Source organism: Camelus dromedarius, chromosome 27 (assembly GCF_036321535.1).
Source record: "Camelus dromedarius isolate mCamDro1 chromosome 27, mCamDro1.pat, whole genome shotgun sequence".
Lineage (NCBI taxonomy): Eukaryota > Metazoa > Chordata > Mammalia > Artiodactyla > Camelidae > Camelus > Camelus dromedarius.
In genome coordinates this window covers 7,541,110-7,567,828 of record NC_087462.1, presented here as the reverse complement: position 1 = coordinate 7,567,828, position 26,719 = coordinate 7,541,110, and the positions used below count along the sequence as shown (strand labels likewise).

At 47.0% G+C, this 26,719-nt stretch overlaps 1 protein-coding gene across 6 annotated transcripts in view; it reads left to right on the top strand.

The window, feature by feature from the left end:
* CACNA1A (calcium voltage-gated channel subunit alpha1 A) overlaps positions 1–26,719 on the top strand; it is a 206,576-nt gene that overhangs the window by 82,725 nt on the left and 97,132 nt on the right. For all 6 annotated transcript variants that reach the window (XM_064479894.1, XM_064479896.1, XM_064479892.1 and 3 more), the window contains 3 exons: positions 10,448–10,539; positions 13,102–13,254; positions 17,270–17,463. In XM_064479894.1, coding sequence (XP_064335964.1) covers positions 10,448–10,539; positions 13,102–13,254; positions 17,270–17,463 — 439 coding nt within the window. The remainder of the gene's footprint in view (positions 1–10,447; positions 10,540–13,101; positions 13,255–17,269; positions 17,464–26,719) is intronic.

Genomic DNA, 26,719 nt, shown 5'->3' with positions numbered 1-26,719 from the left:
CTGAAATTTGTCAGAGCCAATTGCAGGGACAGCTTCAGAGCTTTTGGTTTGCCCGGAGAATGAGAGAAGTCCAGATCATCGTGACCACTACTTCCTGAGGGCGTGCTATGCATCAGGGATGTACTCAGCACTTTCCATGAATGGTCACATTTAATCCTCCCACTGTCCACAGAAAGAAATAGCTTTTATATAATTCTCCATCCTCCCTGTGAGTAAACTGAGGCTTGGGAATTTGCCCAGTGTAGACAATTAATAAATAACTGGGCAAGATATAAAGCCAGCTCCTTCCCACCTGAGAGCCAGGGCTCACCTCTGCTACACTTTTCTGCCCTTCACTCAAGCTGGAAAGAAAAGCTGAAGCTAGTGGTTCATTTAACAGATTCTTACTGAGACCCAGCACATCCTGGGTCCTGTTCTAGGCACTAGGGGTCCATCGGTGAACAAGAGACAGATGGTGGCCGGCATGGACTCATGCAGCGGACGTTTTAGATGCACAAGCATATTAGTCACTGTATAAGAGAGAAGATACTAGTAAGTGTATTAGATACTCCTTTTTGCTGTAACAAACAAACAAACAAACAAAAAACCCCAAATGTATAAGGGCTCAAACACAATAGAAGTTTAGTCCTTGCACACACAAACTCCAAAATGGGTTTTTTGAGCAGTGGGCAGCTCTCCTCCAAGGAGAGAGGCAAAAGCCCAGGCTCCTTCTGTATTATGGCTCCTCATCTTCAACCCGTGGCTTCTAAGGTCTCTGTGCTCCTTGGTGTGAAGACACAGAAGGGAAAAGATTATGGGAAGTGTTTCCGGGCCAGGCCCGGAAGTAGACCACATCACTTCAGCTCACTTTCTGCCAGCCAGAACTTAGTCACGTGGCCACGCTGACTTGCAAGGCTGGGAAACGCCGTCTAGTTAAGTGCAGGAAGACACAGAAATCAGTCTCTGTGGTGGTTCTTCAAGGCAGGCAAGCTCCACATCTTGATCTATGTCACCTCCTTCCAAGTCCTACCTTAGGACAGCTTTAAGGGACACCCCTGTCTTCTTCCACTCACCTCCTTGCTTTCTCAGGCTACCTGCTTCAAAGAATTGTTCTTGCCTTACTATGGGGTGAGGGAAGAACCTGGCAGAATGTCTTTCCCCCAGTTTGAAGTCTTATTTGGAAAATGCAACAGAGTATTTCCACCCCCTGAGTGAGGAAACCTAGAATCAAATCCTGCTTCTCCTGAGACTTTTGTCTCAGAAACTGTGGGCTTTAGGAACTTCAGATGGGCAGCCGTCACGGACTAGCCATCCTGCCCCATTTTTATCAGTCAGGGTCCCAACAGGAAACAGAATTCGCCCAAACAGATAATTTCAAATGAAGAAACTCCTTAAGAGGTGGGGGCTGTCCTCATGGGATCTCAACATCCCTTACCTGTTTCCTTGATCTGCCCCCACCTCTTAAGGAGTTTCTTGCTGTCTCTACACTCCTGGAAACCAGTGAAGGCAGAGCCATGCAGGAAGGACTGGGCTGGATCCCCTTAGCCGGATCTTCAGTATCCCTCAATATTTTTTTCATCTTGAGTCAATGCCTTATTAAATTCACACCACATCTGCTTCGAGCCTTTCTGTGATTCCTTGGGATCTGGCCAACTTTTTCTTGAGACGATGGCGGTCACTTTGATGAACTCCTTTCCTTTCAATTTCCTCAGGATCATTGTCTCTCTCTCTCTCTCTCTCGCTCTCTCTCTGTTTTTCTTTTTCTCCTCTGTCTCAGAGAAATCCATGTCCCTTCACTTTCCCATTCCTGGGAAGTATTGCAGAGTAGTTTGAAGGGAATAGGACATGGAACCAAAGCCCAGCTCAGCCATGTTACTGGCTGGGTGAGCTGGGAGCAGTGATTTAACCTCTCTGATCTGGAAAGGCCCTGCCTCATAGGGTCGTCATGAGGATTGGATAAAATAATGCACACCGCCTGGCCCACAACAGGCACTGAATAAATGTTAGCTTCTTTCTAACTGTATTTTAAACTTTATATTGAAGTAGAATGCACAAAGGGGAAAGCTCACATATATGAATACTTGAGTAATTTTCAAAAACTGAACACACTCATGTAACCAGCACCCAAATCAAGAAACAGATCCTCCTGAACCTCCAGGAACCCTCTCGTTCACCTCCAGTTGCCGGTAACCCCATCCTGACGTGGAACATCCTGGATCAGTCTTGCTTATTTTTTTTTTTAAATTGAAGTACAGTTGATCTACCTCATTGAGTTAGTTTCTGGTGGACAGCACAGTAATTCAGTTGTACCTGAATTGTAAACACATGGGATCGTATGTACCACGAGCTCTCACTGGCTTCTTCCCCATGACATTGCGTGTGTGAGATCCGTCCCTGTTGGGGCGGTATCTGTAGGTCATTCATTCTCATGGCTGTGTATCCTGCACCATCTGTTTATCTGCTGCGCTGGTGATGGGCATTTGGATCCTTTCCACTTTGAGGCTATTACAGAGAAAAGTGCTGTTGACACTCATACTTGTCATTTGGTGACCACGGCTCACATTTCTCTGGGAGGTGTTCCCTCAGTGGAATTTCTGGGTCATAGGGCAGAATCTGTTTAGCTTTGGTAGAAACTGCCTAACAATTTTCCCAAGTCGTGGAACCAGTTTAAACTCCTACCAGCTACAGGTGAGAGTTTAGCTTTTGTTTTTATTTTGATCCGGGGAGTGCCTCTCCTGTAGGAGATGCCCATTAAATGTCTGGGAATTAAATTGAAAATGTGGTTATCCATTTCCTTGAGAGCTTTACTCCGTCAAATGTCTTGTTTGGCCCTCAGGCTCTCCTCCAGGGACCCAGTGCTCTGTGCTTGCAAACTTGGACAAATCTCCTCTATTTGGAAGATACTCTGCTCCCCACCCTGCTGCCCCTCAAGTCACCACATTATCCATCCCCTTCTTCTTATTCCAGTCTCCCCAGTTTCCCTTCCAGTGCCTCCTTTAGCCTTGCAGTCAGCCAGGTAATGCAACAGTGCCCTTCAAGAGGCCCACCATGACCTGCTCATCTCTGAATGAGCCTTCACTCAGCAGCCATCCCCTTCTGGTCCCCAGCAAACTCGTCCCTCTGGGACTCTCGTCTTTTCTAGAACTGCTTACCTTGCACCTTCTGAGGTTTTTGCATCTGCTCCTGCTCTTTTTTTACTTAAGAAAACACTGCACTTTAAGGCAGCTTTAGGAATCACCCAAAATAGAAACGTGTCCTTTTGTGCAATCCTCTACTTTAAAAGACAAATAAGAGGAGGAACTGCTCTTTGCAAAGGTTAAGGCACTTGAGAGGACCCCATGTGAGTGGTAAGAACTTCACATTAAGGAAGAAAACAAGAGGAGGGTCTAGCTCATTGAAAGAGCTTGTGCTTAGCATGCACGAGGTCCTGGGTTTGATCCCCAATACCTCCACTTAAAAAAAAGAAAACAAGTGAATAAACCTAATTACCCCTCCCACAAAAAAAGCTTAAAAAAAGAAGAGAGTAAGAAAAAAAATTTTTTAAGCAAGATTTAAAGAACAAGAAGTTTCTACTGAATAGCACAGGGAGCTATAGTCAGTATCTTGTAGTAACCTATAATGAAAAAGAATATGAAAAGGAATATATGTATGTATATTATGACTGAAACATTATTCTGTATACCAGAAATTGACACAACATTGTAATCTGACTAGACTTCAATAAAAAATAAATAAAAACAAAAACAAACAAAAAGAAAACACAGGAGAATATGTGTGTGAGCCAGGGAGGGACTCCTTAAATAGAACTTTAAAAGCGCAAACTCTAAAGCAAAAAAACCAAAAACAAAAACAAAAACAAAAAACTTGATTTTATGAAAACTAAATCTGTTCAAATAAACACATAACAGGGCAGTTTGGTTCCCAGATCCAAATCCTGGTTGGTAGTACCATTTCTTACGAATCCTTGGGTTAAGTCACTCAACCTCTCTGTGCCTCGGTTTTCTCATCAATAAAATGGAAAGGCTAGCATCTACTTACGGGTTGTTAGGAGTTTGAAGCGAGTTAATATTTATAATCATTTAAAATAGCACCTGGCATGTGGCAAGAACTAAAGTAGTGTTTGCAAATAGTGCATGGAATGGTAGAGGGAAAACTGACCAGGGGTTCATACCTAACGGCTGTTTGTTACTGCAGCCCCTAGCCACGCGTGACTATTTACATAAAACTGAATTAAAAGTAAAGACAATTTAAAACTCAGTTCCTCACTCACATTAGCCACATTTCATTTCGAATGCTCAAAAGCCACACGCAGCCAGTGGCTACCATATTAGGCAACACTGATCAAGACTGTACGAGGGAGCAGGGGTGGGTATAGCTCAGGGGTAGAGTGTGTGCTTAGCATGCACGAGGTCCCGGGTTCAATCTTCGGTCCCTCCATTAAGATAAGTAAATAAATAAGCCTAACCCTGCCAAAACAAAAGCAAAAAAGACTATGCGAGGGAATCACGACACTAACATAGCAACCCCAAGAGGAAAGCAGGCAAAAACAAAATGTGATCAGGCAGATTAGGGAAGAGAAGTCTGAACAGCTAATCAGTATATGGTGTGGTACTCAAAATCATTTGTAGTCAGAAAGATGAAAATTAAAACAGTCAGGATCTCTATGCCTCATATATAAGTGGAAAAAAACAGGCAGGTGGTGGGGAGGAGGGTATAGCTCAGGCTATAGAGCACATACTTAGTATGCATGAGGTCCTGGGTTCGATCCCCAGTATCTCCATTAAGGGAAGAATTTTTTTTTCTTTTTTTTTAAAAGAAAGGTGGATAAAGCAAGGGTCGGTAGGATATAGGAACAGAGGAAGCTTCTGCCCCACTCGTAGGTGTGTGGTCTAGGGGGCCACTCTGGAGGGTCATCAGAGGTAATTAGTCCAGTGAAGTTCAGACCCACCAGCAGTTATGCTGTCGGGGCAGACGTTCACTGGGTCCTTAAGGAGCGGGTATGAGGATATTCAGTCCAGCGTCATCTGTGGAGGGGAAGCTGGAGGCTGCCTGGCATCCATGCCTGGGGGTCAGGGAGAGATGTCTCGGATGCACCTTTGGAACCTGGGGCTCAGAGAGAGCCCCAGATGGCATGTCTGCCAAAACAGAAAACAACAGAATATTCCAAAATTAATGCCATTTGTGAAAATTTTAAATATATGCGCTCAAAATAAAGCACAGGTTTTATAAGAATGCACTCCACTAAGACCAAATTAAACATTATATCAGTTATCTCTTCAGGAATGAAAGTTGAATTTGGGGATAAAAGGAAATGAATGAGTGAGTGAATGAACAAGAGAGGGGCATTGCACAGACCAAAGGCAAAATTATGCCGTGAACTGAGGAAATTGATTATCTCGACCCTTTGCGTTTGAGGGTTTAAAAAAGGAATTTTAGAAATAGTTTTCCCAAGTGGAGCTAAAAACCAGGTGACTGATATAAGAATGAACTTGAGGAAGATTTGCAAAATCTATGAATGGCAAGAATATAGACTGCGTGGGAAGCAGTTATGTTCCTAAATCCCCAACTCAAGATTTGACCCAGATCTATGAGGGGGATCTAACCTGAGGTCGGGGGTCAGCAACAGCCCCCATCCTCCCCACTTCCTGCTTTCCAGCCACACTAACATCTCCTTCCCACTCTCCAGTCCTCTGCCTCTCAGCTGGTGACCTCACTCTGCACCATAAGGTCTCTCCAGCCCCAGGGCCTTTGCACGTGTTCCCCTCCTCACCCACCTGGCACATAGTAGTCGCTCCTCTGCAAATATTTATTGACATTCTGACTTCCGGCCAGAGAAAAATCTAGCTCCTTTCTGAGTTCAGCTTAGTGGAGGCATAAGCTTGGCTGAGGTCCCGGGAGAGGGTAAGTGGGGTGGTGGAGTTAAACGGGCAGCACGGAGGAGGCAGGAAAGCCAGACCCAGATACAGGCACCACGTGTTAGCTGTGTGATTGTGGGCAAGTGGCTAACTCCTCCGGGTCTCAGTTCCCCTGTCAATGAACTGAGAATATGACATTCACATGGGAAAGATACTGGGGCATAAAATGGGACCTCAGTATGTAAAGCTACAAGCTATAACCTGGCAAAGAGAATAAACTCAATGAATGTTGGTTTCTTTATCGGTCAGTTCTGGTATAATTTCAGGGAAAGTAACAAAATAAAAGTTTAAGAGGATGACGATGATAGCAAACGTTTATAGAGGACTTACTTACTAAACCCCAGGCACAGTTCTAAGTATACCCCATACATCTCTACACCTATAAAGGGAAGTACTATTATTACCCCCATTTTACAACTCAGGAAACTGAGGCACAGAGATGTTGAGTGGTGTGCCCAAGGCCACAGTAGCTAGCAGAACTGGGATTTGAACTGAGGCTCTCTGGCTCTTAGTTGCGAGGGAAGAGTGTGTGTTATCCACATTACAAGCAATCTGGAGGCTGGGAGGTTGGTTGCGGTGTCGGTTCTGCAGCTCAGCAGGGTCTCCAAGGAATCCTTTCCACCTTTTCACTCGGCCATCTTCAGTGTAAGGACTTTCCTTGGTGACCTTTACCACTCACAGTCCCAGGGTGGCAACCCCATTCCAAGATGGCTACCCAGCCATCCTGGGTAGACACATAAGTGTCAGCCAAAGAAGAGGAGGGACTGTCTCCTGCCACGTGACTCCTCTTGATGGAGGGAACCTCTCTTCCAGAGGCACTCAGGAGACTTGCACTCAGGTCCTGTTAAGCACAAGACTGGGCCATGTGACCAGCGCTCCGATGGCAAGAAATCCTGGGAAAAAGAGACTGTTGGGCGTTTCTGCTTCTTTGAATGACAGAAGGACCCCACTCGCAAGGGAGGGAGTGGGACTGGCTCTTGGGTTGACAGCCATAAGTGTCTTGAGTGGTTTTTTCCTAGTTTAAGATAAGTCCTGTCCTCTACACAGCCCTCCCTCCCTTCCGGAATCTACTCTGTTAGTTGTCACGATGCCTTTCTCCATTTCACTTCATTATTTATTCATTCATTCATTCAACAAACATTTATTGAGTGCCTGCTATATGCCAGGCACAGTTATAGGTCCTGGGGATACCGTCGTGAGCAAAACAGACAAAAATTCCTGCCCTCTGGGGTAGACACGCTAGAGCAGCACCATCCGATGGAACTTTCTGCGATGACGGAAATGTCCTTTGGGATGCAACTGCCCACACGCGGCTGTGGAGCACTTAAAATGCGACGGATGCAACTAAGGAACTGAGTGTCTAATTTAAATTAAATTATATTAATGATATGTTTAAAGAGCTATGTGAAAGTGCGACTAATGCGACCGAGGAGCTGAATGTCTCATTTAATTTAATGTAATTTAAATGTATATTTAAATAACTATGTGTGCCTAATGGTTCCTGTATTGGGCAGCGCAGCTCTAAAGGCCAAGGCTGCAGCATTGACTTCCCTCTCTTGACACATCAGCATACTCGGTTCTCTTCCACCCTGAACATCCTTTCTTCTCATGCCCAGGCTCTTGTTTCCAGTACCTCTCAACCTTCTCTCTCCAGCCATCAGCCACGGCGAGACTCCCCAGAGACCCGAGGCCCTGCGTGATGCCTGCTTTTCATCCGTGGCATCTTCTTCGTCTTTGTCTATGCTGCCCTGGGGACCAATGCCCTCTCCTTTCTCAAAACACTTTTGAACTTAACCCTCAGGGATGACACCCTTCTTCCAGGTCTCCTCCTGCCTCTGTGGCTTCTCCCTCTTTTCCACCCATATTCTTTCTCTACCTTTTTCATTTTAGCTATCAACCCTGGGATATCTGGTCAACCACAACCCCATCTGTCCCTTCTGAGAAGGCAGAATTGGAGCTGCAACCTAAAGGATTTGAAGAGGGCCCACTAGGCAAAGAGGGAGAGAGTTGAAGGGATGGGGCAGGTGTCTGCAATAGAAGAGACAGCCAGCATATCATTCCCTTGGTGGAAAGGAGCTTTTCCTGTTGGAAGAACAGAAGGCCGAAGTGGCCGGAGTGTAGTGAGACAGGGCGGTCAGTGGGAGTCAAGTCACACAAGGTCTTGTGGTCATGATAGACTCTAGATTTTATTCTAAGCCTGCTGGAAGCCACTGGAAGGTTCTAAAGAGGGAGTCACAGAAAACTGGCTTCTCAAACTCAACGTTTGAGAACAACCCAGCTCCTGGGCTTCCTCCAAACCTTCCCCTTCCTCCACCTTCCCCGTCTCAGTTGACAACTCCATCCGTCCAGTGGCCCAGCCCCAAACCCTGGAGTCGCTCTTGATTCCTCCCTCCCATCCCACACTCGGTCTTTCCACTGGAAGTCCTGGTGGCTGCCGTATTGTTCTCCATAGTGCTTCACACCATCTGGCATACCACACCTCTTCCCGTTTTCACTTGGTTGATGGTGGCACTCTCAGGTTCTCCCTGAGTAGCTACGCACATAGTAGGTTCTCAACAAACACTTGTGGAATAAATGAATGACTGTTACTTGGTGGTTCATTTGGAACCAGGAAGCCATACTTCCCATCTCTTTCTTTCCCACCATTGCTCCCACCCCATCCAACAAGCCATGTGAGGTGGAAAGCTGGGCTCTGGAGTCCTGGGGTCCTGAGTTCACATTCTTACTTGGTGGTGTGGACTTCCATGCGTTCAGAACTTCTCTGGGCTTCAGTTTCCTCCTCTGTAAGATGGGACTCACCCTGCTGACTGCTGGGACGCAGGGAGGATTTGATGAACCCAGGCAAGCTCCCTGGTGCACAGCAGTCAATGGCAGCTATATATAAACTGGGGCCTCCTTTGTACTCCCACTGCCTTTGTCCTAGTTCTAGCCCTCATGACGCCGGTCTGCTCTTACGGCTCCCTCCTCACTCCTGCCTCCATCACCACCAATCTGTCCTTTCAGCTGTCAGGCTTGCCAACCCTAATCACATCCCTCCCCTGCTCCAAAACCTTAACATGACTCCCACTGTCCGCATGACAAGACCCACCTCATCAGCCTCCAGTTCACAGCCTCCAACCATCCTGCCCACCTGATTTGTCCCCCCATCATCCAGAGGGAAGCCTTCTGCCGCTATAGGGCATTCTCAGCCCAAGAAGCCTCTCCTCTCCTGGCATTCTCCTCCTATTCCCTTGCCATCCTTCCCAGGAGGGGGTTGAGAGATAGTGCATCTTAGGTGCTGGCTAGGATTGCACTGGGCAAGAGGGAGGTCAGATGATCTGCATTTCAGAGGCTGAGACAAATTAGGGCAAAGGCCATGTAATGAGAAAATGCGGGGCCAGGGTTTAACCTCTGGTCTAAGATTTTGTAAGATTTTGTGCTGTGCTGCCTCTTCAAACTTGGACTCCACAGTCACGCTGTCCCCAGCCATCCTGTCTGAATTCATTTCCTCCTCATTCCCGCCTCTGACCACCCTGGGACCAGAAGGACTTGTACTTGAATCTCTCACCCCCTTACGTGTGTGGTCATCTAAGGGCAGGGTTGAATTCATCTCAGCAGTATCACTGTGTCCAGCACAACCAGGTCTAAATCCATCATCTCTCGCCTGGACCAGTGCAGTCACCTCCCCCAAGTCTCCCAGCTTCTGGCCTTGGCCCCTAGAGAAGCCTTATTTTAAACACAAGTCAGATCATGTCCCTTCGATACTCAGAACCCTCCATGGCTGTGACTTCACTCAGAGCAAAAGCTTCACTGTGGCCCACAAGTCCTTGCATGACCTGCCTCATCACCTCCCTGCCCTCATCGCCTCCCACTGTCACCCTGGCTCACTTGGTTCCAGCCATACTGGCCTCTTTGCTGTTCCTCAGATGTACCAGGTGTGGTTCTGCCTCAGGACCTTTGCACTGGCTGTCCCTTTGCCCAGAGTTTTCCTCTGACATATTCATGTGGCTCACTTTCTTTACATCTTTACCCCACTGACTCTTTCTCTGTGCCTGAGCTGTATAGTCCATCCACCCCTGGCCACATGTGACCATTGAACACCTGAATTGAGATGTGCCAGAAGGGTAGAATACACACCAAATTTCAGTGACACATGATTGGATAATGAAGATGTGGTGTGTGTGTATATATATATATATATATATGTATATATATATATATACAATGAATACTATTCAGCTATAAAAAAAATAAAATAATGCCATTTGAGCAACATGGACAGACCTGGAGATTATTGTACTAAGTGAAGTGCTGTGGCAAAGCCTCCATTCTTCTCAGCCCAATATTTATTGAGCCTCATCCACCAGACACCTATTTGGGGTCTTTGTAAATCACCTTTCATCCCGTGAAGCAGGTGCTATTAACACAGTTTTACAGGTGGGAAAACTGAGGTCCACCGATGTAAAGTCACCTGCCTGTGGTCACCCAGACAATAAAGCATGACATCGACCCCCCACCAACCTGTCGGACCCTGAAACCCACCCTTGGCTTTCTGTTCTGGCTTTTTCTTCCAGCATCTTGGCAACAGTTGGGACGGAGTTTGACCTCCGGACGCTGAGGGCAGTTCGAGTGCTGCGGCCGCTCAAGCTGGTATCTGGAATCCCAAGTGCGTGAGTTTCCAACCCTGGCAAGGGGTCTGCTCAGGGGTCCTGGGAGCCCTCGGTTTCCTCTCCGCAAAGCATCTCATTGGCAGCCCTTGGGTGCTTCTGCAGCCTGAGTCCAAGCAGTCTCTTTGGGGAAGCCCCTCAGGGGACCCCCAGGAACCTGGCTGCAGGTCTGCACAAGCTCCTGAAAGCAAGCCAGGACCCTCACCCATAACCACCTCCTTACTGAACATTTATCCATCAGGAGCCGTGCTAAGCACCACACAGTCTCTCACTCCGTACTCCCAACCTTGTGAAGTGGATAGTGCTGTTGTCCCCATTTTACAGACAGGGAAACTGAGGCTCAGAGCCGCTGAATAATTTGAGCAAAGTCGCATGGCTGAGAATGTCAGAATTAGGAGTTAGCCAGTATGACTCCCAAGCCTGGTAATAATGGGTGGCAATAACCATTACAACGTATTGGGTGCCTACTGCATACGGGACACAGCCGAACGAGCTTTCTGTGTATTAGTTCAGCTTCACAATTACCTAGGTGCGGAACCATTTTAGGGATGAAAAGGCTGAGGCTCCAAAAGGTTAAATTACTCACTTGATTTCTGACAGTTGGACAGTGACAAGCTCCAAAGTCTTTACTCGCTCCCTGCTATTTTCTCATCCTTCAAGGATGCTTTTACTCCACCCTTTGGGGGTGGCTGCAGAATTCAGGGTCAGGACTAGGTTCAGCTGCAAAATAAAGAGAAAAAGAAAGCAAAACAGGGCTGACCTTTTTCTGTCCTACTGCCCCAGTAGTAGTAGTAGTAACAATAATAATAATAATTATAAGCACTTACTATGTACCAGGCACTGTTTTAAGTATTTGCCATTTTTTTAACTCATTTATCCTCACAACAAGCCTGTGAGGTAGGTTCTGTTATTACCTTCATTTTACGTTTCATTAGCTTTGTTCTTCAGATTTATTGCCATCCAGATTTAAAGAGTAAGACGTCCCAGATAACCACCAGCAGGGTCTTTTTGTAGAAAGAAGGCACTTCTACTCAAGTGTCTGCAAGATTCCAGCAGGTGCTTCTGTCATATTAAACTAAGGGCCATCCCAAATTGAGTAGCTAATACTAAAAAGAGTCTCTGTTGAATGACCACCAGTGACATACCAGGCACTTTGCTAGGTGTGAACTTTCTCATTTAATCCTGAGAGGGAGGTGCTAGTCTAACTCCCGATTACAGATGAAGAAACCGAGGTTCAGAATGGCACCCTGACTTGCTCAGGTCACTTTGCTAGTCAGGAGATGACTAGGTCAGGTTCCGTAGAAGCAGACAAAGATGGGTGTTCAGATGCACTTGCTTTATTGGGGGAGTGCTATCAGGAGAGAAAGGATGAGGGCAGCAGGATGGGGCAGGGGAAGGAGCTGAACAAGGATGCCATCTCAGCCTGATCCCCTGGGGAGCTCTGGAGTGTGAGTAGCATCTGAGTTCTCTCCTATTTGAGGCAAGGGCTGCTGGCCTTTTGTACTTATGTGATCGATTGCTAGGGGTGGGAGGGGGAAAGCAGACGCCTCCCAGGTGAGGTGCTTTTAATAACCAAGGGTGATTCTGTGAAAAGCGGGGCATCTGGGAACCGTTAGCAGCCAGTGCCCACAGCAGCTGGAGGGAGGGTGCGCCAACAGCAAAGGAGACCTGGCCTGGGCATCGACTGTCTCCAGTGTCCAGAGCCTCAGCCACTCTGCCACACTGCCTCCATCAGTGTCAGCCTTACGTTTGGGACACCTTGGAGTAGCGTTGTCCCCTGTGGTTTCCAACTATCAAGAGATGTTAATTGTGGGCCATGGGAGGTTCTTCTAATCAAGAAGCAAGACCCAAGCTATACGCCTGAACCCTGATTTTGACCACAGACTTTCCTAAACACATGGAACCATGGCTTCAGACATGGGGTTTGACATCGTTCCGACCTGGGTTCGAATCCTGGCCCTGTTATTTCTCATGTCCTAGGGTGAATCATGACGCCCCTCTGAGCTTTACTTCCCACCTCTGGGAAGTGGGGATGATTTTACACGTGCACCTGCCTCCTGGGGTTGTTGCTAAAAGCCAGTGAAATAACGTCTGGCTTCTCAGGGTTGGAACTGGGACATGGACTGCTTTTCCGTGCAGAGCTGCCAGCTAGCCTCTATGGTGCCTTTGTATCAATTAGGACACGTCGCCCCCTCTTGGTGGAAAAAAGTTAGAAAAAGGCACCCCGCTCTGGGTGAAAGGCGCTCCGTGCGCAAGAACAGGGCTCAGAAAGCAACGACTCTCCACCTCATTCTTGCCCAGAAGGTCATCAAATAGGGCGGCCTAGGCCAAATGCTTTTTGAAATATTTGAAAATAAAAAATTCTCTAACATGTTTGAAGGGAGTGTTCCTGTTATTATAATGAGTAGCCTCTGGGTCTTCCATCCATCTTCCCTCACCCTGGCCCCGTCCCCAGCCTTCCCCCGTGTGTCCTGGGTTCCCTTGGGAGGTATCCTGGAGGTGGGGTTTCGGGGTGCCTTCTCATGGGCCCGTGGGGCCTCTCTCTCTCTGTGTCTCTCCAGGTTTACAAGTCGTCCTGAAGTCCATCATGAAGGCAATGATCCCCCTGCTGCAGATTGGCCTCCTCCTATTTTTTGCAATCCTTATTTTTGCAATCATAGGGTTAGAATTTTATATGGGAAAATTTCATACCACCTGCTTCGAAGAGGGGACAGGTAGGTCCGTGTAGTGCAATACTTTTTTTTTCCCCGACCTTCCTCCCATTTCTTTTTCTCTTTTGGGGACAAGCTCCTGATGAGATGGGTAGAGGTTTGCGTCTTTCTCTTAAGAAACCGGGGCACCTCCTCCCCAAAGCACTGCAGGCAAGGTGGGGGGTGAAACAGCCCCCAAGACCTTGGTTGTTGCTAGGACATTGCCTTGGGATTCCCTAGGAAGCTGTCCCAATGTTAGTGGTTTATTTGGGAAGTGACCCCTGGAAGCACCGTCAGGAAAGTGGGGAAGTGAGACAGGTGGGGGAAACATCTGGTAAAGGGGGTGCTACCAAGCAAGTTACCATTTTGGGCAACCAGACGTCAGTCCCATTGGGCACCTCGGAGAAATAGGGTAGGTCACACACCTCACAGCCATTCCACATGAGAGAAGAGGGAGCTGGGTACTTACGCACCAAATTTTGTCCAACATTGGCGAGGAATGGCCCTGGGTGGGCATTAATGCCCTTGCACAGCTGGCTGCCCTTCATGCTGAGCTGGAGCAGGCACCAAAGATGTTTTCAGGGAGAGCATGCAGGGGCAGAGCAGATGACAGCAGAATATGGACAGGATGCCCACAGGCTCTTTACCTAGTTACCTTGCAGTGACCCCAGACCTCAGGGCGTGTTGGGTTCTAAAGCAGGAAGACGCGGGGGGCAATCTGGCCAGGAAGGAAGGGATCCAGTGGCTCTGGAGAAAAGGAGAGTAGAGGATGGCTCCTCCTGGTCTCCCCAAGAATGTGCCTTAAAGACATCCTTCTGGGAGTGCTGGCACTGACCAATAGAACTCAGCACCACCAGGGTCTTGGTCCCTCTCCTCGAGCTGTGCCAGGCAGGGGGAGGGGAGAAGGCAGGAGAAAAACCAGGAAGACAAGGAGGTACAGCCCTGGTGCTCAGCTCAGAATCAGAGTGAGTGGGGCAGCGTGGGTGTCCCCTGCTGTCCACACACTCACAGACCCAGTAGCTTCCAGAGACCTTTTCAATTAAATACCCTGCTATCCAAACTTCTAGCTACTTGTTCTCTGAAGCCCACGAACCAAGTGGAATCAAATGTGGAGTGAAGCCTGTATTTCAGTATTTGAACCACCAGCTGCCTCGGTACGCCCAGACTGAGTGACAGTGCTGGTCATGGGTCAAGGAAACTGAACTGAGGGAGTGGACAGTGTGGACTGAAGCCCAGAGGGAAAGAGGTTTCAAGCCTGTCTTATAAGGAAGATTCTGTCCCATCCACCTTTTCAGCCTGGTGACCCCCTGGGTAGCCGAGACATCTTCCCAGACCTCCCAGAGGGCAGGAAAACCCAGTAGGGAAGGTTTATTCAGGATGATTTTTTTTTTCCTCCTTTTTTTCTTGCTCCTCCTGTCTCCTTCTCTCCTGGGCTTGTGAAGTTTGCTCAATATGGGATGTCCTAATTATTTCTTTCCCCAATGAAGAAGGTGTTAATTGAGTCAGATTGAGGCAGAGCTATTTCTGCTCCTGGCCTCATCACCCGGGCGGAAATACTGGAGGGAGAGATTCAGGGCAGGGCCCCTCGGAAAAAATCAGCCGAGGGCAGAGAAACTGGGACTCCTGGATCCTGGGGTTTTGGTTTTTGTTTTTTTGTGTTTTTTTTTTTTTCCCTTTCTTTAACTCTCTCCAGCCAAGGGGACAGAAGACTGGCTTGAGTCTGAGTCAGGGTTGTAAGGGGACAGATGTGGGTGAGGCAGCCCGAAGGGTAGGAAGCCTTGATTTGGAGGATGACTGAAAAGCTCGTGATTAAAAATATAAGCCGTGTGAGTAAGAGACAGATTTATACAGACACCCAGGCAGCAGGTTAATTTTAAAATATATTTATAACCGAATTCCTCAGACTCTCTGGACGGTTGCTTTTCTAGAAGCAGCCCTCGGAGTGTTTCGTGATGAGGGGGCGGGGAGGTTGAGGGGGGATGGGATCTCAATCAGGAACACCGCTAGGCAGAGCTGCCAAAGACAGACAGGTTTTCTCTTGCAGATGGCTCTCTTTATCATCAGGAACCTGGCTCCTGTGTGCCCAGCATGGCGCTAAACTCGCAGAGAAATGCAAAGGAAAAGCGGAAGCTTCCTTCTTTCCAAGATCTTCCAAGATAGTTTGAGGACACGAGACCCCTAGTGCATATCAATGCACGTTAATGCCTGCTTTTCTCTCCTCACCAAATGTGAACATTCAGGAGCTATTGTAGCCCCAAGGAAAGGAAGGGACCAGTGTTCACTGGGCTAATGCAGGGGTTGCCGCACGATGGATGGAAATTGAGCCAGATTTGGACACAAGGTGGAAATGGAAAAGTTTCTGGACAGAGGTGAACTTCCCCATAAACAGTGGTTCTCATTCATTAGAGGAGCCCTGGAATTTTTATTCCTTTTAAAAGATTTTGCCTTCCGATCTGTATTCATTATATAACAGCTCCTGGACCACGTCAGGCGTGAATGGGGAAGGCATTTCCCACTTCTTAAACTAGTGGCTGATGTGTCATTGCTTCGTAAGTAGTAGGTGTCACTTCTGAGATTGGTGGGTGTCATTTTGCAGGACCTGGAGTTTCTGCTTCACCGGAGCTCCAAAGGTCAATAAGATTCAGGCATTCTGTGTTGGTTCTTTTCTCTCTGTTGCTTGCTCAGTGAAGGTTGGGAATGGGTGATGCAAAGTCTGGAGCACATCCATTGAGATATCTTTTTGTGTTTAGTGGGGAGCTTGAGTTTACACACTCGACTGTTTTCTTGTCACACAGTGTCGCTCTCTGAAAACCTTCAAAACTGTCACTTGCTGAATAGAGTCCTTTTATATCCGCTGCTCTGGTCCAGTGGAGACACGTGCAGGTTGTTCGGTGCTCCCCTGACTCTGAGTTCTCATGGAGACATACCTCCTCCCCGTCCCCTTCAATGCATTAGAATTCGAACCCAACCTTTATGCCCCAGCCCGATTTTGCCAGGAATCTGTCTTTGGTTTCCAGCAAAAGGGGTGTCCATTGACGTGTATCTCTTTCCTTGTGGCATTTTCACAATCTGCCTCCTGCTTTTTGGAGAAAGCTTAGCTCCTGTGCCTAAGGGTGAGTACTATGTGTACTGGCCTCCCTCGCCTCCAGAACAGCTCCCTGAGCCCAGTACATCTCAAGAAAAAAAAAAAAAAATCAGTCAGGCTACAGAAGAATAACACAACACAATTGACAAATCTGTGCTAATTGGAGTCTGGAGAACACTGCACCCAACCACCTCAAAATGCGCACAGCATATTTACCAAAACTGACTGTATTAGGGACCTTAAAGTGCATCTTGACAGATTTAAAAGGACAGAATAATATAAAACATATTCTCTGACCACAATGCAATTAAGCTGGAAATCGGTAACAAAAAGGTAACCGTATAAGTGTTCGGAAGTTAAAAGACAGGCTTCTAATTTGCGGATGAAATGGCAGGATGTCTGAGATTTGCTTTAAAGATATTTTTGTGGCAAGGCAAATTATTTTAGTATGAAGAGGGGATATGGGTGAAACAAGATTAGCCCTGAGTTGATAAGGATTGAAATTGGTGATAGGTACATGGGAATTCATTATATTATTTTATTTTTGTATATATCTGACAAATGTTTAATGCTTCTTAGTTATCCATGAGTCAAAGAAGAAACAATAATGGAAATTTCTGAATAGGTTACTGAGTATTATCATGATAATAATGCATGGCAAAATTTGTGAGATGCAGTTAAAGCTTCACTTAAAGGGACATTTATGGCCTTAAGGAACATTAATCCATCTCAAAAATTTAGGAAAAGAACAAAAACAGAGAAGAAGATATTAATGAAATAGAAAACAAAGAATAGATCAACAAAACCAACCATTGGACTTTTGGGGAAAAGACTGATAAATTCATTTTAATAGCCATTTTTTCCCCAACAGTGTTGAAACTTCACTGGCTCCTATTTCTCAGTGCTGGTTTTGCTGGCTCTTTCTCCTGACTTTTCTCTCCTTCCTTTTCATAGATGACATTCAGGGTGAGTCTCCAGCTCCATGTGGGACAGAGGAACCTGCCCGCATCTGCCCCAATGGGACCAAATGTCAGACCTACTGGGAAGGACCCAACAATGGGATCACTCAGTTCGACAACATCCTATTTGCAGTGCTGACTGTTTTCCAGTGCATCACCATGGAAGGGTGGACTGACCTCCTCTACAACGTAAGTGATGTGGGGTCGTGGAGAGCCAGTACCAGCCAACTCCTGAGGCTGCAGTGAAGGGACCCTGAGCTAGGGAGGCAGCCAAAGGACAACTCAACATAGCCCCGGGAGAGCCTGCCTGAGGCTCAGTCCTTTGAAGATATGGGGGTCTTGTCCTCAGAATTCTAAGTAGGGAAGGGCCCTCGGGAGGTAGAAATCTAGAGGGCACACAGATGCTGAATAACTTTTAATTGCATGAGATTTTAAATATAATTTTAGATTTTTGAATATGTCAAGGTTGTGTGAGTCAAAAACCAACACAGATGAAACACAGAGAAATACCCTTGGACCTATGCAAAGGGGTTCTGCGCTGGAGCCCTCACCCGCTTCCTCCGGCCATGCCCCTCCCCGTGGGGTGAGGAGTCCATTGGGCTGAGGGGAAATGTCTCCCAGGAGCTGGTACCACCAGCACCATGAGTGGGAAGAGAAGGTGGCAGACCGTGGTCAAGGGGCAGGGACGGCTGTCCCTCCACCATAATGCAGTGCAGACACCCAGATTCTGAATCGCAGACTGACCTTATGAAGGTATGTTTGTAAAGGGGAAGTGCACAGCATGTTTTATTTAGTAGCTTTTAAATATTTACACATATTATGAGGACCTCGGTTGGTACTCTTGTCGTAAGTTTTGAAAATGTTAGGGACAGGCCTGAAAGATGCCTCCCCTTCCACCCTGTTTCCTATGCCGCATCCTAAGGCTGCTCCACACACATGCTGACTTTCCAGTGAAGGTCCTGCCCATGAGCCACAGCTCAGCCTACCAGGGAAGCAATACTGGGCATCCTCCTGCACGTAGAGGAGTCATGGTGCATGTTCATAAAGGAATTTCCCCCCTTGGGGGTGGAGGGAGATTTGTAAGAATCCATCCTTTGGATCAGTAGCTTATTTTAGGGTGGAGTTGAGAATGCAGCTTGGAATGGGCAGCAAAAGGAACTACCATGGACAGTTGTGCATGTCACACACTGCACAAGTCAACCACATCTCGGGAGTGTTGTTCATATTGTAGACCAATAGTTTTCTACCATTATTATGATCACTGATTGACAAATACAGAGGATGGGGCAAAGGGACACGGTGTTCTAGTTTGCAAACAGATCTTGCCCAAGCATAGCATCTCTAGGAACAGACAACAGATTTGAGATGTTCAGGCTCTTTCTTGGATTTCTTGGGCCTGCCCTACAGACGCTTGGGCAAAAGGTTACACCCAATTGGCCAAATCTTGCTTGGAGGTTTTATGGGTTCTGGGATTTTTTTCTTTACAAAGCTGGTGCAAGAGGAGGCTTCAGAGGAAAAGAAACCTTCCTGGGAGGGAAGCAGAACTAGCAGACAGGAAGGGGAAGGTAAGGGAACTCAGGCAGAGAGTGGGGTGGAGAGCAGGAACTAAGAAAAGTGTGAACACAGAAACAGGCTGTGTCTCAGGGTTGGACATCCAGAGAAAGGGTCCAGAGGTTCAGAAGGAGACACTGGGAATGTGCTCAGTGGTAGGTGAGGAAGTGTGAGCAGGACCATAGGTTTCCAGAAACTTCTATAGTTGTAAGCACTGTTGTCTGAGGGAATGTTTGTCCTGGAAGCTTAGAGCAAAACCACCATGTAGAGAGCAAGCTCAGGGGAAACTGTTGAGAGAACAGAGTTAGGCATTAAGCTGCCTAGGTTCCCATCCTGAGTCAGCACTTCCTTGCTGTGCAACCTTAGACAAGTCGCTTGGGCTCTCTGGGCCTCCATTTCTACGTGTGCAAAATGAGGAGAAGCACAGCCCTACCTCACAGGGCACGAGGAGCGAGTGAGGTGAATACATGTGAAGCATTTAGAGCAGTGCGTGGTGCTGGACAAGCTCTCTGTAGGCCAAATTTTCCACCCTGATGGGCACTCCTTTTAGAAATGTATATGAATTTTTCATTGTGAAAACTCCAGCAGGGCCTGAAGAAGTGGAGTGAGCCATGGGGTCCTACTTTAGTCCCCATTCTCACCCCACTGGTAACTGCCACTAATTCGGAGCAGCCTTCTAAAACTTCCCATGCACTCACATCCCACTGTCATGCTTTGGGTAGAAGCCTGAGCAGTGGTTTGAGCCTGATGTGAGCCTAGAGCAGCAATAAAGTACCACAAACTGGGTGGCTTAAAACAACAGATACTTATCATCTCACAGTTTGGAGGCCAGAGGGTGTCAGCAGGGCCAGTCTCCCTCCAGAGGCTCTAAGAGACATTTCTCCCTCGTCTCTTCCAGCTTCCAGTAGCTGCCAGCAGTCCTTGGCATCCTTTAGCTTATAGATTCTCCATCATCCACTGAAGTATTCCACCTTCATATGGCCATCTTGCTGTGAGGACACTGGTCATCCTGGATTAGGGCCCACACTACTCCCGTGCAACCTCATCTTACTTAACTAATGGCATCCGCACGACCCTGTATCTAAATAAGGTCACTTTCTCAGGTCCTGGAGGTTAGGATTTCCACTTATCTTTTTTGGAGGGTGGGAGTGGGGGCACAATTCAATTCATAACACCTCTCAAATAAAGTACTTGCTCCTGAACCCTTATCTGGGACTTCTTAAATTAAGACAACCCCACCCACACTCCACAACACAACCACCAGGGCCACTCATGGCTAAGGGCAGGGGCTAAGGTGGCATCTTTGAGTTTCTACTGGTGAGGGCAGAGCTGTTGCTTTTCCAGACTCATTTGGGCCCTGCCATCTGCCAGCCCTGCCCAGCCCTGCCCTAGGATGCCCCTCACTCCATGCAGCCACAGTCAGGCACAGTGTCTGGAGTCTTTGTCCTTTACACTGGTGCCAGAGCCAAGTCCGTAGGCATGGCCTCACCAGCCGCTGGCAGGTGAGATCCACAGGAAGAGTCCAGAGGCACCTGCTCCAAGCATCTTAGAATCCACAGCACGGATGCCAAATGTATGTTGCCCACCTAGATGAGCAGGGCTTTATGATCCCAACATCTCATTTCTTTTCTCAACATCGTTGAAATCCATTTGTTTATTCCATAATCACTTATTAAGTGCTGACTGGGTGCTGGGAGATAATCAGGTGATTGGGGACAACACAATGAAGAAGACAGACAAAAATCCCCACCCTCGTAGGGGAGACAGAGGTGAACAATAAGCACAATAAATAGTAAACTACTCAGAAAGTAGAAGATAGACTTTAAGCAAATGCACAATATGGGACGTGATGGCATGCCCTATGTCGTCTTATGAAGACGACAGCAGCATAAGAGGACAAGTTATGGGATATGGGGACTAGATTAGGTCAGGCAATCAGGGAAGACTCCTCAGAGGAGGTGACATTTCCACAGAGGAGGAGGGAGCCAGGCAGATGTTTAGGGAAGAGCATTCTTGGCAGAGGGAACAGTAGCTTGCCTACACAGTGTGTTGGGACCTCTTCCAGATTTTCCCCTTTTCAATTTGTCTCTTTTCTTTCCTTCCTGGCTTCCTGCTTAAAGTGCCTTTTAGAAAAAGCCTCACCTCAACTAATCAGCAACACTATCGAAGATTTATATAGGATGTGCACCCCAGTGTTATTTATAAAAATAGAACAAAACTGGAGGCAACTGGTTAAATACCGTATGGTCCCTCCATATGATGGAATATCATGTGTCATTAAAAATCGTCTGTTGGGAGAATATTTAAGGACGTGGGGAAATGCTCACCATATAATGACAAGGTAGGGGAATTGATTTTTAAAAAAGGATCAAGGTGAGATAAGCCTTATGTCACAGTCCGCTCAGGCTGACATCACAAAATACCACAGACTGGGCAGCTTAGAAAACAGATGTGTACTCACTCACAGTCCTGGAGGCTGGAAGTCCGAGATCCGGGTGCCAGCATGGTCCAGTTCTGCTGAGGACCGTCTTCCTGGCTTACAGGCGGCTACCTTCTTGCTGTGTCCTCACATGGTGAGGGGAGAGAGAGAGAGAGAACAAGCTCTCTGGTGTCTCTTCTCACAAGGACACTAACCCCAGCCTGGGGGCCCCACTCTCATTACCTCCTATAACTCTAATCACCTCCCAAATGCCCCATCTCCGAATGCCACTGCATCGGAGATTAAGCCTTCAACAGATGAATTGCGGGGAGAAGGGGCACAATTCAGTCCATAGCACCTTATAATCTCAAGGGCGTAATTTTGAAAATACGAAAAATAAAAAGAATAGAAGCCAAAGCCACTGTACCAAGATGATCTCTAGGTAGTGGGACGTGGGAATCTTTATTTTCTTTATATTTTTCTATGTGGTCAAATTTTTCTACAATGAGCACAATTTACTTTTAGCCTCTTTTTTTAGAAGTTGATTTACAATATTGTATTAGTTTAAGGTGTACAGCATACTGATTCAGTTATTTTTTGGCAGATTATATTCCACTGTAGGTTATTACAAGATATTGAATAGAATTCCCTATGCTGCACAGTAAATCCTTGTTGCCTGTCTATTTTCTATATAGTAGTTTGATGCTTTACTTTTATAATCAGGGAATATATTTAAATTTGTCTTGCTAAATGTTTAGGAGGAAAAAAGAGATTTGGGGTTACTTCTAGACCAGGAGACAGGGAGGAAATGCAGGAGAATGAGCATTTTCTGGGGGCCCACTGTGTGCTGGCTGAGCTTTTATCTTATATAACCTATCCAGACAGGGTCTAGGCCAAAATAAATAAATGACTGATTGATTGACATAGCAATGGTAAATCATCATTTTATTGCTTTATTATTAAATAAAGTAAGTGAAAAAGAGACAAGTCTTCCTTAGGGAATTCCATTTAATATATGTAGACACTCCCCCTCTAGGAGTGGAGTTGAATCTCCACCCTCCTTACTTTGCGGATGGGCTGGACTTAGTGACTCACTTTCAAAGAATAGAGTAGGGAAAGATGTATCGTTTTGCAGTAGAGAAACCTACAAGACACCACCTTAACCAAGTGATGAAGGCTGACATCCCCAGTGGATGTGTCATCGTGGGACCCTTGATTTGCTATGATGGAGAGGGAACCTCACCTCTGTGGTCTTCTTCTCAAAGACTCATAACCCCAGTTTAATCACGGGCAAAACATCAGACAAACACAGATTGGAGAGCATTCTACAGGGTACCTGGCCAGTTCTTTTCAAGACTGTCAAGGTTATGACAGTCAGAGAAAGACTGAGAAACTGTCCCAGACCAGAAGAGTCTGAAGAAGCATGAGGACTAAGTGCAATGGGAGATCCAGGATGGGATCCTGGGACAGAAAAGGGGCCTTCGTGGAAAAGCGGATGAAATCCAAATAAAGTCTGGAGTTTTGTTTTTAAATAACTGGTGAGGGAGAGATTACTGTCACCCAGTTTACAAACGGGTGAGGGCTCTCTTTCTGGCTTACAGACGACTGCCTTCTCGCTGTGTCCTCACATGGTGAGACCCTGCTTGAGAGAGCTGCCTGAGGTGCCAGCCAGGGACTTGTCAGCACCAGACTGTGAGCTCTGATGTCCTCTTCCCTGTGCTCTGAGCTGAACCCAGAGAAATAGATATTGGGGGTGGGGGAGGGGAGAAAGAGGAAGTGAGAGAGAGGAGGAGGAGGGAGGGCAGTTAATTTTTAAAGGAGTAATTTCTTAAAACTCTCACTAAAGTCTGGGGCAGAAAGATGGGAGATGGGGAACAAGAGACTCCACCTGAAAGAATTTGAAACCTTGTTGAGCCACAGACCCCTTTGACTGTCTAATGATTTTCAAGACATAAATTAAAATGCATGAGATGATGGAGGAAGCCAAATAGAGTGAAATCATTATCAGAATATTTTTTAAAAACAGATTTGTGACATGGTTTTAGAGTTTATAACACATTGCCAACAGGACCTGGCAACAGGTCTGATAACCCATGTAATTTCTGGAGAGTGTTGAGCCTGAAAGACTTTGCAGGATGTCTGTGAACTATATGTGATTTCTGCCAGTGACTTGTGCCACTGTTCCTGCCCACTGTCACACTTTGCTGCCTCCCCTCATAATGGAAGAAAATGCCTTACTTCTGGTAGAAATCAGGGGAACTGAAGGGTTCACTTTTTCCATTCAAATTCACTAACTCCCCAAGTTCTAGCTTCAGACCCCCAAGGATCCCCACCCCAGTTGAGACCGAGGGAATCTCAAAGGGACTTCTGCGTTGCTGCAACTAGGAAAACCCTCTGAGGAGGTGATAGTTTAGCAAGTAACTGAAGTTCTCACTGTCCATGTCTGGCTTAGCCCCCACCACAGGTTACCCAGCCCCAAATGTCAAAGAGTGCAGTGTTGGGAAGCCCCGCTCTAGAAGGCCAGGGATCCTTGGTGATGGAGCAGTGGGGCATCCCTGGGCATGGTGGGCCTGCCCCCATTAGGACTTGGCGATGGGCTGAGTGCTTATCCAAGCCCAAAGACTGCAGAGGCAGGTGTATTGAAACTCTGTGCCAAAAGTGTGGTTTGCATCATATCTGTTATCAAATGAACCCCAATCAACATAGCTGAGCTCCACCCTTGTCCTGGACCTTCCTGGGACCCAAACTGGATCTGGGTAGCCTTCTGAAATCATGGAGGGTTATCAGCCATTTCCTCTGTGCTACACTATTCTGGGTACTTTTCTGTGCATCAGTCCATGACTCCTTGATGATAAACCTCTAAGTTAGAGCCTTAAATATTCCCATTTAACAGATGAGGAAACAGGCCTGGAGCCACACACAGGGAGTTAAGGTTGGAATCCAGCTCTGACTCAACACTGGCTCCCTCAGAAATCTGCCATTTCCCACATCCCACAGCAAACAGGATCCAGGATTGGCTCTCTGAGCTTAAGGGGGTAGGGTGGGGAAGCCCAAGAGGGCTACACTGGGGCCATCTGCAAGAGACAAGAGCTGCTGGCTCTGTGTTACTTGAGTGACAGGCAGCCTCCTTTCACAGGGACCCCCTCACCATATGTGCCTGCATGACTCAAAAGAGCCAGAAATCACCTCCACCCCATGCACTCCTCACCAGCTGGGCCGAAGCAGCCTGGGAGTGCAGCGTGGGTGATGGGAGCTGCCCTCTCTTGGTTGCTACCAGGGTGGAGAAGGGGAGAGGCTGGGGTCCTAGCAGGACCAGGATGCCTTGAGTTAACTTTGGGCCATTTGCTGCGAGCCCACTGCACACCCACATCTTCCTTGGATCCTCAGTTGATCCATAAAACAACCTCATGAGGGGAGATATATTTTTAGCTCCATCTTCCAGATAAGGAAACTGAGGCCCACAGGGATGCGGTGACCTGCCAAGATCCTCTAGCCAAGGGTGGTGAAGTCAGGATTTGAACCCAGCACTGGGCACTAATTACTCCTCTCTCTGCCCCTCTTCTCTTTCTTTTTCCCTCTGTCCTTGTCTCTCATTCTTAGTCTCTCTGTCTCTCTCTGCCTCTTTCTGTCTCTCTTTCCTCCTCTCCTTTCTTCTCTTTATCCCTCTCTGTCCCCACCTCTGTGTGCTTTTCTCTTTTTCACTATTTCTCCCTCTCGGTTAATATCAGTTAGGAAAGCTTAGACCATGCTTAGTTGATGATTATAAATACAAATCTCTTGACACATGGTCTCTAAGGGTTGAAACTGACCTTTGACCTTAGCCCTTTTATAATTCATAGATGTTCATTTTGGCTAACATAAAAGCATTAGATCTGGGAGGACTTTAGATCATGCATTCACTCAACAAACATTCATTGAATGTGTACTGGGTGCCAGCAATCTTCTAGGCACTGAGGATATGCAGCAAATGGAAGAGACAAAAATCCCTGTTTGGGGGGGAGTTGACATTTTATTGGAGGAAGAAGGCAGTCAACAAGATAATTAAGAAATATATGTATATCTGTGTGTGTGTGTATATATATATACACACACACACATATATATATATATAAATCAGGTATTATCTTAATTTTAGGCTTTGTTGGCTGTGCTGTCTCTGCTGCAACTACTCAGACTGTTTTCATAGCACAAAAGCAGCCACAGAGAAAATATAATGAATGGGTATGGCTGTGTGCCAGTAAACCTTAATTTACAAAAACAGGTGGCTAGCCCACGAGCTATGGTTTGCCGACTCCTGTGTAAGAGGGTGATGAAAGCTCAGGAGAAAAGGCAGTAGGAGGGTTGTGGCTCATCAAGGTGAGAGGCTGAAGTTCTTCTAATAAGACCTGAAGGAGGTGAGGGGAAGCCATGAAGGTGGGTAGAGAGACCCAGGCCAGACAGGAAAGCCATTGCAAAGGCCCTGAGGCAGGAAGGGTCCTGGCATCTGTGAGGAGCAGCCAGGAAGCCCGTGTGGCTGGAAGTGAGGGAGTAAGGGTGAGAGAGGGCGCTGAGAGGCCAGGGGAGGTGACAGGAAACCTCACAGGCAGAAAGACCATGTATTTTACCACCCAAACCAGAACAATTTTGAGAGTGAATGGGGAAAGGAGGACTGAGAAATAATTAACAGGCACTGAATGACTTAATAACATGTATAAAATGGAGCAGACATACAACCTCCCTCACAGCCACTGTGGGGCTTCAGCTCTTTCACGGTCAAATCCACCCCATTTTTATCCTGTATGCTGGGGAATTGGGTGTTCTCTTGAACTGAGATTTGTTTTGTTTCTTACATCTTCCATACTTTTTCTGAATGAACCATGCTCAAAAAAATTAGAGGAAAATAAGCCATAAAGCAGAAGGCACTTAAGGATTTTACTGGGACTCAGCCATTAATTTGTTTGATGAGTATTTATCGAGCACTTGCTAAGCGCTAGACACCAGCAGTGCTGGGATGAATCAGTATTTTCCCGCTCTTTAAGGCTCTCATGGGCCAATTTTATAAACATGAAATACTATGTCAGTGCAGTGGAAGGGTGAGGTAGAAAAAAGTCAGTTGGATGCAAGCCAGAATGATGGGTCTAGCCCCAGCCGAGCCATGTTGTCCCCACTCTGTGTGAGACAGACAAATCACGTCACCTCTCTCAGCCCTGGTATCCCCCATCCACTGGGTGTGCAGATTGTGGGGATCGAGGGGTGTGTTGTTAGCTCAAAGGGGCTCTACTAAGTGGCACTGGTTGTCCCGCCTGCCTCTCCATGCCCTGGGAAACAGCCTGATCATTGGGACTTGAGATACATACATTTTCCTGTCATTATTATTATTCAAACAATCCACCCACAAGGACTTAAGGATTATGTGTATTCACCATGCAGCCAACACTTAGCGAGCACCTACTGCATGCCAGGTGCTGTTCAGGGCGCCAGGGAGCTGACGCCTTA